The following is a 17120-nucleotide window of genomic DNA, read 5'->3' as shown; positions in this document are numbered from 1 at the left end:
AGGCCTAGGCCTATCCTTGGAAATGCTAAGATCCAGAAATGGTCCTGTGACCCAAAGGGTGTACCAACCATGTCCTCTTGTAAATGACATGTGACTACTGTCCAAGTACTGGGTTGTTGACCGTATACGTTGGTGGCATTATACCAAGGTTTGTGAATTAATGGTCCTGGTGTTTCATTTGCTTTTCTGGGCCCCGCCACGCTGAACTGAGGTAGACTTACCTAAATGCTCCGCACCACAGGAGCCGACGCTGATTTCCCCGGGGCGGAGGACGGGACTACAGCTCCCAGGATTCCTGCTGCGCCGACGCTAGACACACGCGCCAGGAGGCGCTTGAAGCAGCGCTTGGGGCCGAGGGCCCCTGTGTTTCATTTGCTTTTCTGGGCCACGCCGCGCTGAACTGAGGTAGACTTACCTAAACGCTCCGCACCACAGGAGCCGAGGCTGATTTCCCCGGGGCGGAGGACGGGACTACAGCTCCCATGATTCCTGCTGCTGCGGCGCCGCCGCCGACACTAGACACACGCGACAGGAGGCGCTTAAAGCAGCGCTTGGTCCCGCGGGACGCGCGCGGGGACGCCCGGGAGAAGCCCGGGACAAGGGCGTGGCTGTCTGCGGCCAGAAGAGGCCGGGCTGGGCAACCCCTCTTGGCTGTTATCCCTGCTAAGGTACCAGTCGATTATTTAAGTTAGTTTTTGGTTACAGACTGTATGGGCTACCAGTTGTGTCGGTACAAGGAGGATAATACAAGTATTCCCTAATCTGACCAAATTACAGAGTTGAAACTATGGCTGAGATGAGTGGGAGGCCGGGGGTAACTGTCTCTTTAGACTACTTTATAAGTAGAGCAGAACAATTAGTGTATCGTGAGATTGAATTTGCTAAGCGACGACTTTCACTTGACCCATCTAGTCTTCCAACATATGGTCAAATGCTCAGGAAGCCTATCAGCCAAGTACCGGTTACTGTTCCACATCAGAACCGGGGTAACAATATACTGTCATCGCAACAAAGCACAAATAACACCGTCCCTGGGACCTTACATAAAGACCCCGGGATAGCAGGGATTTTTACTAGACTCCGGACACAGAATTCTGGTACAGATATGGGAGCTAAACCAAAAATTCAGTTCAAGGAGAAAAAAACGGCTGGGAAGAAAGGGAAGCCAAGTAAACCTGTGGGTTGTAAGAATGGGGATGGCAATGTGCACACGCATGAACTGGTCAAAACAAGATGCAGATCCTTGGGAACCTAAACTGACTTTGACTATGATATGAATTTTGGTAAACCTAGTGGGATGGAGACAAAAGAAGATCGTACAGTGGTGGAAATTTTTAAAAATGCCTTAGATACAATACAATCCCAGATAGATGAATGTTTAAACTCTAGATTAATAGTTCTTGACGACAAAGTAGAACAACTAGATAAATTGTCTACTAAATTATGTGCAACTATTAAAGAGGGCAGGGGGTTGATTGAAGATGGTACTTGTCTGTTGAGTGAATTGGAGAGCAGATGTATGGATAGCCATAAAGTGATCAATGCTGTAGACCGTACAAACCACCCAAGTTCAGGATGACAGCATTGGGGTAGATGGCTCGCTGGTAACCAATAGCAATATTGCCCCTGCACTTGCTACTAAGAATATAGAAAATATAAGGATTCAAGGAAGAGCGGGGATTATTCATAGCCCAAAGGGGACTGTTTGGTGCCAAATGAAGATATTTTGAGCCTACCGCCTGCTGCATCTCCTTATGTATTGGTATTATCAGGTGCCCCAGTCCTAAAAAGAGACCAAAAAGAATCATGGGACAACCTTAGGAATAAAGTCGTCAATTGGCTCTGCAAATACAAAATGTTTCATCCAAATAGAAGTGGAGAAATACTGATGGTGAGAAGGGTAGGGTGGGTAGGTGTATCACCAAAAGACATTCAAGGGGATTGTATTATTGTAAATTTTAGATACCCTCATACGGTCCGTAAGATATTAAAAGTACATGAGGAGCCCCCTTCACAAAGCCCCGTTATGCAAGCTTTACCACTAGGTTATTTTTATAAACCAAGTGTGCCAAAATCAATGCAAAATCTGGGACCACTGAGCTTCTTAGAAACCCCAAATAGGTTCAATGAATTATCATCTTTAGAGGCGGTTGACTGACTACAATTAATACAAATGGCCAAGGAAAAGGAAATGGCATACACAGGTTGCACTACAGAGGGGATTGGTACACGTGTTTATGGAAGGTGGTGACGTATACCAATCCCATATTCCTACCTTAAGTTCACTATGCGGAATAATGTTACAGAAGGAAGTTAGTGGCACAGAATTTAAGGCAGCAGATAATGTACTTAGTGTTGCCAGCCCTATTGGTCTTCCTCTATCAACTAGAGTTTTTAATTTAAATGGTCCCTCTGAGAAAGTTAATATCATGAAACATAGCGGGAGTGGGATCAAACATAAGTGACCCGGAATGGAACAATTATATAAATACAAGCTACATCTCTATACTTCAGGAAACATGGGCCACGAAAACTGTACACAGGGTAGGATATAAAACTTACCAAATAAATGCGGTCCCATCGGTAAGGGGTCGACCGTCTGGGGGCCTTATCATTTGGGTAAGAGTGACTATTGACATAACTATTAGTAAATTAAGTATCGACTCCTTAGACATACTTGGAGTGAAAATAGTCACTAATGACAAAAAGGTGCTATACTTATATAATGTTTACAATAGACCATGTCCATCTTATACGGAGTCTCCTACAATTGAAATCCTGGATTCACTTCTAAATGCTTTAGATCCAGGAACAAGTAAAATATTATGTGGAGACCTGAACTGCAGTTTTGAACCCATTGTAGGGTTAGATAAATTGCTAGAGGACGAAGACAGTGCCAATAATATACCATCATTGTCCAGCAGTGGGACAGTTGCTAGCACTGTCCTAGCCCTCCAAATCACTAGGGTAATGGCTGGCCACGGGATGAGGGCATGTAATGGGCGCCTACCATCTGATAGCCCCAAAGCCCCAACCTTCTTTAGATACAACTGCCAGAGCAAAATTGATTACATTATCCTATCCTCGGATATATGGTCATTTGCTGTAGACATGGAAATAAGAGCAAGAACAGATAGCGACCATCGCCCACTTGAAATTAGTTTTTCTAGGAGCCTACTATTGGGACAGAATGCCATGGAAAGAACGTGGCATGCTACCCCAGACAACATTGTAGTTAGCAATAATCGTCGTGCAGTTAAATGGGCATATATATTGGAGAATGAAGATGTAGTGGCAAACATTTATAGCTCCCTTGCCAACACATTTGGAACGTATAACATTTCTCAAAACGAGCCTAGGATATTTCTATACCTACACAAAATGTTTTTCAAGGAGCTCCTACTACCAATGACCAAAAGACCAAAGAAGATGGGAGGAGTAACTGATTCCCAGTCTGTAGGTAAACCTTGGTTTAATAAAGAGTGCCGCACTGTAAAGTTAACTTTAGTTCAGGCGATTAAAAATAACAATGTATTGGCAGTCAAAGAGGCTAGGAAAGAATAAAAGAGAACCCTGGCTGAAGCCAAATCATTTTGGGACCAGGAAATGTGGTCAAGTATGCTTTCAGCGGGCAAAATGAAGGACCAAAAATTATTTTGGGAAATAGTGGCAAAAGGTAATGAAAAAGAAAAGGGCTCACGAGAGGTCTTCCTTGATGAGGCCACTTGGATCGACCACTTCACCAAATTATACGATATCCCAGAGGGGGACAAGGCTCTGCAGGTTGTACATACACCACCATCTGCACCTATAGAGAGCATGCCCATAGTCTTTGACCATCAAGAGACTGAATTAGCCATTGCCTTGGTCAAAAATGGGAAGGCCCCTGGGCTTGATAAAATACCAGGTGATTTATTTAAACATGAAACAAATATTTGGGTACCATATATAAATCACTTATGTAATGTTATCGCTGCTGGGGCAGAAATCCCGGACATCTGGAAAGGGGCAGAAATCATCACTATTTTTAAAAAGGGCGATAGGAATGACCCTGCTAACTACCGCCCAATTAGTTTAATTGACATATTACAAAAAGTTTTCGCAAGGCATGTTTTAAATCTTATTAATATATGGATGGAAGAAGAGTTAGTGCTCACAAAATATCAAGCAGGGTTTAGAGCTAAAATAAGTACCATCGATCAGGTACTAAGATTTTGTTGTTTATGCTGGAAGTATATTACCTTAAGAAAAGGCCACCTTTACTTAGCATTCGTTGACCTTCGGGCAGCGTTTAACTTAATCCCACGAGAACTGTTATGGGAGACCCTTAAATGCCAGGGGTTACCAGCCGACTTATTGAAGCAGGTCACAAAATTACACATGAACAATTATGCTAAAGTTAGGTGGGGACCGAATGGGGAGTTATCACAACCTATACCAATAAAGAGGGGAGTCTGCCAGGGATGTGTGTTGGCTCCGACACTTTTTTCCTTGTTTGTCAACGACATCCCCTTTTGTATGGAGGACTGTGATAATGATTCCCCAAAATTGGGGGGCGAACGGGTTTCGTCCCTCATTTTCGTGGATGATACCATTCTTATTTCTCAAACACCCCGGGGCCTACAGAATCTACTGAACAGGTTTCAGGCATACTGCAGCACAGAGGGCCTAGAGATTAATGCAAAGAAAACAAAATATATGTCCCTAAACGCCCATAAACTTTTTAGGGAAAACCTGACGTTAAATGGACAAAAATTGGAATGTGTCCAGTATTTTACCTATCTAGGGGTTTCTCTGGATTCGAAACTAACATGGAGAAGCCAGATAGAAAAAAGCAAAATAGTGTTTAAACAAAATTCTTTACCTATAATGAAAAGACTTGGTAATAGCCTGAATAAAGCAGTCACCCCGGCTTTAGAGATTTTTAAATTTAAAGTACAATCAGCGGTACTATACGGGGCAGAATTATGGGGACCTATGTGTAGAAACTCCTTTGAAATTGCAGAGAATAAGTTTTTCAGGGCGTTGTAAAAAACTACCAGTCAGTACCCCGTTGATTTCCCTTCTTTTAGACCTGAATATGAAAAGCATAGACCACCATGCAATTTTGAGACCGTTGATGCTCTGGGTCAGATTGTGTACGACCCCAGAGCTGTCAGACTACAAAGAAGGTCTAAAAGAAGTTATGGATCTAGATTGCTGTAACAAAGTCCAATGGCTTAAACATGTAAGATCCTGGTTGGTAAAAATAGGTTTAGCACACTTTTGGAATGAGCCAGTATCAATGAACTCGTCCTCAAAGAAAATTCTAAAGCTATCATTCTGGTCGTATGTGAGTTATGAGATAGTGAACATAAAAACACATGGATCTCTGACAAATAATTTCTTATTGTTCAAAGACATAGCATCTTTTGAACTTTTTTTGGACGAGATTCACCCACCGCTAGCAAAGACAATCTATATGAAATTCAGATATGGTACGCTTAGGACAAATGTTTGTGAACTGAGGTGGTCAAATAGTAGTAGTAATATGTGTACCTTATGTGCAAACCAGGCAAAGGAAGATGAGTTGCACCTTTTTGTTTTTTGTCCAACTTATGCAATACCAAGGAAAAGGTGGATATTGCCCCTTTGTCGGAACATAGGTTCCAGATCCCACAAAGAGGCTGGAAGAATTCTAAAAACTAATACTAGTCAGGTTATAGTCTTTGGTGTTAGTAGATTCTGCCTCGCTGTTAATTTTATGAGAATGAAATTGGGTCTGAAACTTTAAAGTCGTAGAATCTATTTATCAGGTGCAATCCTCTTAGTAATATTGTTGGATACTTATGAAGTAGAATATTTTCAATATTTATACATGATATACTAACTGTCTCAATGTTGGATCCCCAGATTTTTTAATCAAGTTTTTATACGCATGCCTTTTTTACCTTTTTTAGCTTTTAAATTATTTAAATGTTTTAACGTGACTTTTTTTGCCCCCGGAAATGGTGTCCAGGACTTATATGAAATGTACTGCCTATAAACTATTAGTTCCGTTTTGTGACCTTGTGATCCATGTAATGTATATTGTGAAATTGTAATGTAATTATAATGTATTTTATGCATCTTTTATGGTACTTAACGTACCGAAATAAAGATTTATTGATTGATTGGTCCTGACCAGACTTTCTTTGTATCAGAGAAGTGTGTAGCCTACTGGTCCCACTAGATTAAAAGTTCCTCTTCAGTGTTGCCATTAAACACTTATGCTGCATCTGGTGCGAGTGTTGAGTGCATGTGGACAGTGTGTATATGTGGCGCATACAGTGATAATGAGACAGTGGGCAATGTGGGTTTGTTTGCTGGGACCAGTGGAATCCATTTAGAATGAGTCTTGGTATAGCTTGACATAAGATGTATGGATACAGCTTCCCCCAGACAGTGGAAATGTAAAGCCCGCATTCCTGAAGCTAGAGGGTGGCGTCCCGAACACTATAGTGTGGGCGAATGGAGACAGGGTTACCTTTTTGAAATTCTGAGAAGCAAGCAAGGGATTGCTGATTATAATTTTCTTTATACTGTCATTGGTAGATGGGGAGGAGTCAGAGGATTCTGTTAAAGTTAGGGAGGTTCCTAAGAAGGACTTGCCCGTTTATCTGTCCCCAGCTGCCACTTCAGCAAGACTGATGACATCCAGGTTTATAGACCCCACACTTCGTGTGCCCATGTTTTTGATACTCCTTCTTGGAGCAGCATCATTACTTTACCTGCTTTGAGAGTCCCCTTGCAAAAACGCTGTGTCGGCCCTGCAGCCACAAAATGACATTGAAAGAAAACCTCTTCCAAACCCCCCCTTTATTTTCCTAGTGGCTGGCCTGACTTGTAGCAACCTGCAACCTTGAAGGCTATCTATGCGAAAAAAGGTATTCGAGCCAAGAAGGCGTTAGTCATTTGGGAACCCTTATCCAGGTGGCTTATTCAGACAAACTCCTAGTTTTTCCTAGTTTTTCTTTTTTGACCAATCTACTGCATGTTTGCACTTAAAATTGTTAGTAGTTTCATATTTACTGACATATGCCATACACCAATCCTGTATGATGAGGCACTGTCCACTTTACAATTAATGAATCCCTTTTTTTTTTATCCATAGCATTTTTTTAACGCCTCGAGGTCCCAAAACCCTTGCACAGGCACAAGTATTTTGTGTTTTTAAAAAAAATCACTAGTATCATGTCTGAAAAGTTCAACTTTGTAGAGGCTAAGGCCGGTTTAAAATGGTGATCAAGCAATTTGTTCTCCCTGCTGTAATAAATGTTTATTGCTCTAGATTGGAGGGTGAGGGTGTGAACGCTGTTCTGTATTATTTCCCCCTTTGTTCTGTATTGCATATTTATGAACAAAAAAAAAATCTTTAAAACAAAAATGAAAGAAAACCTCATGAAACCGGTCTAGGACCTTAGACCGTGGATCCACATGCCTTGTTTAGAATATCTATTAAAAACCTGAAGTTTGCAGCTAGCTGGAAAAGCTGTGAGTCTGCCTATCCTGGTTGCCTGTATACCTGCTCAGAGAGGAAAATTAGTGTCTGGCCCTGCATGAGGAGAGACTGTCCAGGAGCAGAAGCCCAGCTTTGCTCTCAGTGTATGGAACTCCTAAAAGAAGCAGACTATCTAGTGGGAGGATTGCTGGGATCGACCTCTGCTGCAAGAGGTTGTCCAGTCTCAACTTCCACCTGGAGAACAACAAGGACCGCAACACCGCCGCCCTGCTGGACAACCTCGCCAACCTTGGACTCAAGCAACTGGTCAACACCCCCACCCACTACGCCGGCCACACGCTCGACCCCGTCTTCTCATCCAGCAAGCACATCACCTTCAGCCACTCCACCGGACTCCACTGGACCGACCACAGCTGCGTCCACTTCAGCTTCAGAAGAACCACGATCCACCACCACCCGCTTCAGGCTCCCCACAGAAGCTGGAGCAAGATCACCACCGACCAGCTCACCACCTCCCTCAGCCAGAACCCACCCGCCAGCGCAACGGACCCCAATGAAGCAGCACGCAACTTCACGCAGTGGCTGACCGCCTGCGCCGACGACCTCGCACCACTGAAGAACCCTCCCAGCAGACCCAGAAGCAAGAAGGCATCCTGGTTCACCGACGAACTCAAGGACTCCAAGAAGACCTGCCGCACCCTCGAGAAAGCCTGGCTCCTCGACCAGACCACCGACAACATGACCGCCCTCAAACACGCCACCCGCAAGCACCACCAGCTCATCCGCACCACCAAGAAGAAATCCCTGAAGGAACGACTAGACAACAATGCCCACAACAGCAAGGAGCTCTTCAGCATCGTCAAGGAGTTCTCCAACCCCAGCACCGGCAACAACGACATCACTCCGTCACAAGACCTCTGCAACTCCCTCGCCGCGTTCTTCCACAGCAAGATCGCCGACATCCACAACAGCTTCAGCGCACCATCCACGCACCCCACGTCGAACCAACGACCCCCACCACCACCCTCCGCACCTGGACCACGGTGACCACCGAGGACACAGCCCGCACAATGAACACCATCCACTCCGGATCACCGACCGACCCCTGACCACACCACGTCTTCAACAAGGCCAACTCCACCATCGCACCCCAACTCTGGAACATCATCAACACCTCCTTCAACACCGCCACCTTCCCGGAGAGCTGGAAGCACGCCGAGCTCAGCGCCCTCCTGAAGAAACCAACAGCGGACCCCACCGACCTCAAAAACCTCCGCCCCATCTCGCTCCTCCCTTTTCCTGCTAAAGTCATCGAGAAGATCGTCAACAGACAGCTTGCCGCCTTCCTCGAGACGAACGGATCCCTCGACCCCTCGCAGTCCGGTTTCAGAGCCAACCACAGCACCGAGACCGCCCTCATCGCAGCCACCGACGACATCCGAGCCCTGCTCGACAACGGGGAAACAGCGGCACTCATCCTCCTGGACCTCTCCGCCGCATTCAACACTGTCTGACACCGCACCCTAGTTCAACGCCTCAGCAACATCGGCATCCAAGAGAAGGCACTGGAGTGGATCACCTCGTTCCTCGCCGGAAGAACACCAAGAGTCCGCCTCCCCCAGTTTCGATCCGAGGCCACCGAAGTCATCTGCGGCGTTCCGCAAGGATCTTCACTCAGCCCCACCCTCTTCAACGTCTACATGAGACCTCTTGCAGCCATCGCACGCCAACACAACCTCAACATCATCTCCTACGCCGACGACACTCAGCTGATCCTCTCCCTCACCAGAGACCCCGACACCGCCAGAACCTGCCTACACGAAGGGATGAAAGACGTCGCTGAGTGGATGAAGAACAGCCGCCTGAAACTGAACTCGGACAAGACGGAAGTCCTCATCCTGGGACCATCGCCCTCCGCCTGGGACGACTCCTGGTGGCCCCCAGCCCTGGTCACTGCACCCAAGCCAACCGACCACGCTCGCAACCTGGGCTTCATCCTGGACTCTTCCCTCTCGATGACCAGGCAAGTCAGCGCCGTCTCCTCCTCGTGCTTCAACACCCTGCGTATGCTCTGAAAGATCTTCCGTGGGATCCCGACCGAAACCAGGAAGACGGTCACCCAAGCACTTGTCACCAGCCGACTGGACTACGGAAACACCCTCTACGCCGGAACCACAGCCAAGCTACAGAAGAAACTCCAACGCATCCAGAACGCCTCTGCCCGACTCATCCTGGACATCCCCTGACGCAGCCACATCTCCGGCCACCTGAAAGACCTGCACTGGCTCCCCGTCAACAAGAGGATCACGTTCCGGCTCCTCACCCACGCACACAAGTCTCTCCACGACCTGGGCCCCAAGTACCTCAACGACTGCCTGACCTTCTACACGCCCACCCGCCTGCTACGGTCCACCAGCCTTGCCCTCGCCGCCGTACCACGAATCCGAAGAGCCACCGCCGGAGGAAGATCCTTCTCCTACCTGGCGGCCAAGACATGGAACTCCCTCCCCACCCACCTTCGGCTGACCCAGGACCACCTCGCCTTCAGGAGACAACTCGAGACCTGGTTGTTCGAGCAGTAGCAAACCCCGTCCCCCAAGCGCCTTGAGACCCTTCCGGGTGAGTAGTGCGCTTTACAAGTGTTATGATTGATTGATTGATTAAGCGTAATGCTAGTGGTGAACATTGTAACGAAACTCAGCTACTGTAGCTAGCATGCCGTGTACCCATGTGAGATAGCCTCAATGAAGTGAGAAGTATGTTGTATCTTTTAGGGATCTCCATCCCAGAGGCAACATCTCCAAAAAAAACAACATTCCTCACCTATCCTGCCTGCCAAGATGACACCTGAAGCATAACAAAAAAGTAGGACCACCTCCCTAGATGAATAGAGTCCCCTTAATGCACCAACCAATGTAACTGGATACCAGCCAACAGCTGTAGGCCTGAGCACTTCGCCGAGCAAGTACCAGCAAGGCCCTGCCCCCAAAGACTGAGAGACTGTAAACATGAGTCAAGCTCAACTGCTGAATGGATTTATCCTTATCAGGAAGTATCTTTTGAGCTACAAAACGATATGGACTGTTCAACCCCTTGCCACAGTGGCAACTGGTTGTTGAAACTTGCCAAATTTGACCTAAATTCGACTTGCTGAAGGTACCGCCCTAGACGCGAAGAAGCTGCGGTGACAACACCATAGAGCACCAGGGCAGGTGCAGCTTTTCAATATAAGCCTGACAATGAGATTGTTTAACCTTAAATCTAATACTGATCTAATTTTGTGTTATTTTGTGCCATTGTGTTATTAAAAGTACTTTTTTCTGGATTATTTACCCCCACACTACCTCCCCCAAGAAGTCTTTGACTGCTCGTCTTCGCTACCCTGGTAGTCGAGTGGGGAAAGGATCTACTTGGCCCACTTCACACTCCCATAATAGGATGAACCCCAGGATATCAATGGCAAACAACCTCAACTTCCACTGATGGGGCTCAGAAGCCCTGTCTGTTCTTTGCCCTCCGCAAATATGGTTGATGGTCTGTCACATCAGAGTTTCCAGAAAGTGTTTACATTTGGTAGTTTAAAAGGGATATATTACTGAAATTGCAGTTAGAGTATGACAAATTGTGAAAATCTTTATTTTGTCCTTTCTTGATTTTCACAGGTTTTGAGGGTGTGGGATCCAAGGACATGTGCCAAGTTGATGAAGTTAAAAGGGCACACAGACAATGTTAAGGCTTTGCTCTTGAACAGAGATGGCACACAGGTACGTAATCATCATCTTAATCTGCATAAAATCCTCATTGTTCTATTGTGCAGTGTCATGCTGAAAACTGGAGTGAACCGAAAGTATTAAAATTAAACCACACACACACCCTAGCCCCCCCCCCCCGAAGCAACTTTGGTTAGTGAGTACAGTCAAGTTGAAACATAAAAACCAGTTGTGTAGGATTTTTATCATCTTCTAATTCAGTGAACCTGTTGACAGATATCTGGATTAAAACAGAATTTAAGAACACAGTGTGTCTTTACATCAACTGGTGGTCACAGACAGATAACCAATTTTCACTTTTGCATATTTGTGTGCCATTAGTTTAATCCACATCAATTCACAAGCTCCGTTGATAAAGCTGTTGCCTGATGGCACACAGGGTAATTAAGGCAGGAGGAAAAATATATGTTCGAGGCATGTGGGCTGCTGAATTCATATCTGTGCATAGATCGCCGCCTAGTGTTGGGTCCAGATGATTGCACCTTGTTGTCCTGGAAGAGTCTTCGAAGTATCACGAGATAGGTGACGCCTCCCCTGGACTACAGTGCGCATAGGCATCTTCTCCATCCTCAGATTGTTTTTTTCCGTTATTGGTTTGGATGTTATTCCTCTACTCCAACTTCGGAACCGAAAGTAAACTTCATTAAAAGGCCAAAAGGAATTTTACTGTATTGTTCTCGCTCGGTACTTCTTGACTCGACCACACTTTCCATCTTGATCCGGTCGTCGACGCGGCCCGTTGGGCCTTTCGACGCCACGTGGGCCTGCTGTCGATGGAAAGGAGTCAGTTCAAAAGGTGCCCACAATGCCACTCCAAATTCCCGCATACTGACAAACATACAGTATGCAACAAGTGCTTGTCACCAGAGCACAACGAAGAAAATTGCCCAGCATGTGCCCAATTCCGTTTGAAGAAAACCATCCGGATTCGACGGGCCGCTAGGCAAGAGATGCAGAGACCGGCACCGGAACCGGAGAACATCTTCGATGATGAACACGACCTACCAGAAGCGGCGGACTCTGATCTAGAGATCGTCACCGTCGAGGACCAGTCGGACTCCGACGACGAGATCCCACCGGGGCAAATTGTGAGTACACAGCCCCCAACGCCGCTTATCCCAACACCGTAGGCCCCAGTCGAAGCATCGCCTAAAGGCCTTAGTCGAGATCGACAAGCTCCTTCAGAAGCCCCGCCTTCCGGCTCGGCTCTGAAGCCAAAAACAAAGCCTTCCGATAGCCCAGTTCCAAGTAACGTTCTCCCCAAGAAGGTTGTCGAACCCAAGAGGGTCGTTGAACCGAAGGTCGTCGTACCGAAAAAGGCCGTAGAGCCAAAGGTCGTCGAACCGAAGAAAGGCGTCGTGCCAAAAGTCGTCGACCCGAAGAAGGTGGTCGAACCAAAGAAGGTCGCCCAACCGAAAAAGGTTATCGAGCCAAAGGCCATCGAGCCGAAGAAAAGCCTTGAACCAAAGCGGGTCGTCGATCCAAAAGGAACACACGACCCAAAGAAGGCCGTCGATCCTAAAAAGAGTGGAAATCAACAAAAACCTGATCACACTACAAAACCGGTCGAACCGAAAAAAGTCATCGAGTCGACAAAAGACATTGAGCCTAAGAAAGCTGTCTAGCATAAAAAGCGTATCGAACCAAGAGCTCCAGTCGATCCGAAACAAGACGTCGACCCGAAAAAGACGGCTAAACCAACAGAAAGCATCGAACCGAAAAAGGTTACCCCCAGGCGTTAGACTGGATCCGGAAAGTTTTTCATCAGCAGTACCCCTGCGCGTCGAAAGGTGGCGTCGGTTGACTCCGTGTCCGCTGTTGGCATTGTGGTCGCTGGGATGACGTTGCGGTAGCTACTTAGACGCCGCCCTCGCACACTTATGTCAGTTTTTTCTTTTTTAGCGCCAGCCAGCGCAGATCTGGAGAGAGCGGTACCTCCAGTCACTTTTTACCTGACTTTTTCTCGACACTGTGTTTTCTGAGTCTATCGACTCCTGATGCACGATTTCAAGGCCTGCGGTTCCAGTAGCCGACTGATGTCCATGACGTATCCGCACCGTGTGTGCCTGTTTTGCCTGGAGCATGACCACGTTCCCAAGTCGTGCTCCGGCTGCCGTACCATGAATCCGAAGTCTTTACGGGAGTGGTCCCGAAAGCTTCTCTAGGCCCTGCAGACGGCTTTGTGCCATTCGAGGTCCCAGTTGCGTGGGAGGTCCAGGGACCAGTGGCAGAGCCACCACCACCAAACTTCTTTCGAGTCTTTGCAATTCCCCGGTAAGTCGAAACACAAGAAGAAGTCGAAGAAGCATTGTCGCTCGTCGACTCCTCCGTGGCGGTCGGCTGATGCGTTTCCCTCCCTTTCCGGGACTCAGAGCGACCCCTGCCTAGCTTTGCCAATTTATCGAAGCGATGCATGCCGTCTTTGGGCAGTCCGACTCCGCCAGCGCACCTTCGGGCCCCGCGGACTCAGCTGGGCCCTGGGCCTTCGATGCCTGTTGCTTCGGTCCCTGCGCCGCATGGTCCCCTTGGATCCAGGCCTGGATCCGGATCGGCCTGGTCGACCTGGTTACACCTCGCACGGCGCTGATTCCACCGGCACCACGTCCGCAGCCGATGCCGGCTGTCTCCTCAGCCGATGTCGACCCTGGCCTCCACCTTGATGTAGACACAGAGCTGGACCAGCGTTGACTGACGCTGGATCCGGTGCCGACTTGTACTTTTGTGCCCTTGTTCTACCTTGGCTCTTTTAGACCGGATTGCAGCTGGAGGAAGGTGAAGAGGACTGGGAGGGGCCTGGAGACTCTTTAACTGACCAGTTGGGCTACGAACCGGACTGAAGAGAGGAACTGGGGGAAGCCAGTGGTCTGGATACCTCACCAGAACTTGGCATGTTGTCTCCTCCTATCGTGGCCATGGAGGAAGGAGCGTCTTACGCCGTGGTGTTGCGTAGGGCAGCCGAGGCTCTCCACCTCGAGCTATCTACGATGGCAGTCAGTACTAATCTCCTTACAGAGGTGCTTCAACCAGCAGCAAGCTCTTCGGAGCCCCTCCTTCCGTTTAATGAAGCCCTCACTGACATCCTTTTGGGCACCTGGTCCAGGCTAAACACAGGGGCTCCTGTGGATAGGATGATTGCCCGACGCCACTGCCCGGCCCCGGGTGACCCCACTTTCCTCCCCCCAACACCCCACCCCTGAGAGCTTGCTGGTCCAAGCCTCCACCTCCAAAGGCACATTCCCTAACGTACCACCTGATAGGGAATCCAAAAAGCTGGACCATCTTGGGAAGATGTTTTCTTCCTCCAGCTTGGAACTGCGGTCGGTTAACACTGCATGTCTGTTAGGCCATTACACCCACTCTGTGTGGGATACAGTGGCACAAGTGCTGCCCCAGTGCCTGGAGGAGACCCGGTCTGTACTCTCCCGTGCAGTTGCCGTAGGGAGAGACGCAGCAAAGTTTACCATCCCCTATGGGCTGGATACCGCCAACTCACTAGGCAGGACGATTTCCACGTCAGTAGCCCTTCGACGCTACGCCTGGTTGAGGTCGACTGGTTTTGCAGGGGATGTACAATCCACTCCTATTGACATGCCCTTTGATGGCCATCGTCTTTTTGGTGACAAGGCAGACAATGCGCTGGAGCGCTTTAAGGACTCTCGGGCTATGGCCAGGTCCTTGGGCCTCTCCACCACGCACCCTGCGCAGTCGCTTTTCGCCCCTTTCGTGGCTACGGAACGGGTGCCCTGCCACGTTCTGCCCAGAGCCACAGGCCAGTGCAAGCTGTTCAGCTCCTGCACAGCCGGGGACGTGGGAACCACCGCCGTGGTTCTGGGGGCCAGCGGGCAGGCCCGTCCACCACAGCTCCCTCTGCTGCAGCCTCCAAACCCTCCTAGTCTGAACTTTCAGAGCCACCAATCGCCAGTGGGCAGCAGGATTCACCATCACCTCCCCCACTGGCGCACCATCACGTCGGACAGGTGGGTTTTGCAAATAGTCTGAAGGGGCTACTCCCTCCCCTTCGAGACTACCCCTCCATCCATGCCACCTCAGTACCATCGCATGTCGGAGGATCATCTGGCTCTTCTCCAACAGGAAGTTTCGGCACTCTTGGACTAGGGAGCCATCAAGCAAGTTCATGTCCCAGAAGTAGGTTGTGGTTGCTATTCTCACTACTTTCTGGTGCCCAAGAAGGACAAAGTCCTGCATCCTATCTTTGATCTCAGGAACGTCAACCGCTTCCTCTGGAAGGAGAAGTTCAAAATGTTGACGCTAGCTCCGGTCCTGTCTGCCCTCGACCCTGGAGACGTTGGACTTGGAGGACGCTTATTTTTATATTCCCGTCCTGCCGGCCCACCGGCGTTACCTACGGTTCATGGTAGGCCACGATGACTTACAGTTTACTGTGCTCCCCTTTGGCCTTACCAGCGCCCCTCGGGTGTTCAGGAAAATGATGGCGGTGGTCGGGGCTCATCTTCGCGGATCAGTGGTTCTAGTCTTCCCCTATCTAGACTACTGGTAGTTGAAGGTGGGCTCGCCCCATGCTCTGGACTTCCACTTCCAGACTACGGCCGACCTCCTGCATTCGCTGGGGTTCTCCATCAACGTTCCAAAGTCACATCTGACTCCCTCTCAAAAGCTCCTCTTCATAGGAGCGGGTCTGGACACATCGCAGTTCCAGGTCTATCCTCCTGAACAGTGAGTCCGGGATATGTGGGCCATGATTCCTATCTTTCAGCCTCTATCCCGGGTTTGTCAGGATGACCCTCTGGCTACTGGGCCTGATGGCCTCCTGCATCCTGCTGGTAGATCATGCCAGATGGCATATGTGGGCTCTGCAGTGGGACCTGAAGTTCCAGTGAGCACAACATCAGGGAAACCTGTCCGATTGTGTCCAGATCTCGGAGGGCCCTGCACACCAATTGCAGTGGTGGCTAACGAACCAGGATTGGGGAGATGGCAGCTCCCTCTCCCTTCCCCAACCAGAATTCACTGTGGTGACCACTGCATCCCTTCTGGGATGGGGCGGCCACATGGGGGAGGCGGAGATCAGAGAAATCTGGTCTCCAGCGGAGTCAGGGCTCCACGGCAACTTTCTGGAGCTTTTGGCAATTCGTCTTGCACTCAAAGCGTTCCTTCCCTCTGTCCAGGGAAGAGTAGTTCAGGTGTTCACTGACAACACCCCCGCCATGTGGTACTGAAACAAACGAGGCAGGGTGGGGTCGTGGACCCTATGTCAAGAGGCCCTCCGCCTCTGGACATGGCTGTAACATCAAGGCATATCCTTGGTGGTTTAACACCTGGCAGGTTCACTGAACGCCACGGCGGACAAACTCATCTGTAGGTGCATGATGGATCACGAATGGCGTCTTCACTTGGAGGTGGTGCAAGGTCTCATTCAGCAGTGGGGAGAGCCTTGGTTAGATCTGTTCGCCACCGAAGAGAATGCGCAATGTCAGCAATTCTGCGTGTTGGAATTTCCAAGGTGGCACTCGCTAGGCGCCGATTTTCGTTGCGAGTGGAGTTGCAGTCTTCTATACGCCTTTCCGCCTACACCACTTCTGCCCAGAATGCTGAAGAAGATCAAGAGAGACCGGGCCCAAGTCATTCTTGTGGCTCCGGATTGGGCTTGAAGAGTCTGGTATCCCGAGCTGCTACACATGGCCATCGATCCTCTGTTCAGACGATCCTCCTGAAGAGGCAGTCTGTCGCAGCAGCAGGGGACGGTCCTCCACCCGAACCTGTCCAGTCTCCACCTTCTTGCATGGAGATTGAGCAGTGGCAGTTGACATTGTTTGCCCTGCCTCCTCAAGTCTGTGATGTTATCTTGCCAGCCAGGCATCCCTCCACTAAGACGGTATACTCCTATAGAT

General features: G+C 48.8%; 1 protein-coding gene across 2 annotated transcripts in view; it reads left to right on the top strand.

Moving 5' to 3' along the window:
- Positions 1–17120, top strand: part of WDR48 (WD repeat domain 48) — a 469392-nt gene that overhangs the window by 221857 nt on the left and 230415 nt on the right. For both annotated transcript variants that reach the window (XM_078663202.1, XM_078663203.1), the window contains exon 7: positions 11143–11244. In XM_078663202.1, coding sequence (XP_078519328.1) covers positions 11143–11244 — 102 coding nt within the window. The remainder of the gene's footprint in view (positions 1–11142; positions 11245–17120) is intronic.

The sequence above is a fragment of the Lissotriton helveticus genome, chromosome 10 (assembly GCF_964261635.1).
Source record: "Lissotriton helveticus chromosome 10, aLisHel1.1, whole genome shotgun sequence".
Taxonomy (NCBI): domain Eukaryota; kingdom Metazoa; phylum Chordata; class Amphibia; order Caudata; family Salamandridae; genus Lissotriton; species Lissotriton helveticus.
The sequence above is the reverse complement of the archived record's forward strand: the minus strand, read 5'-3'. Positions and strand labels throughout refer to the sequence as shown.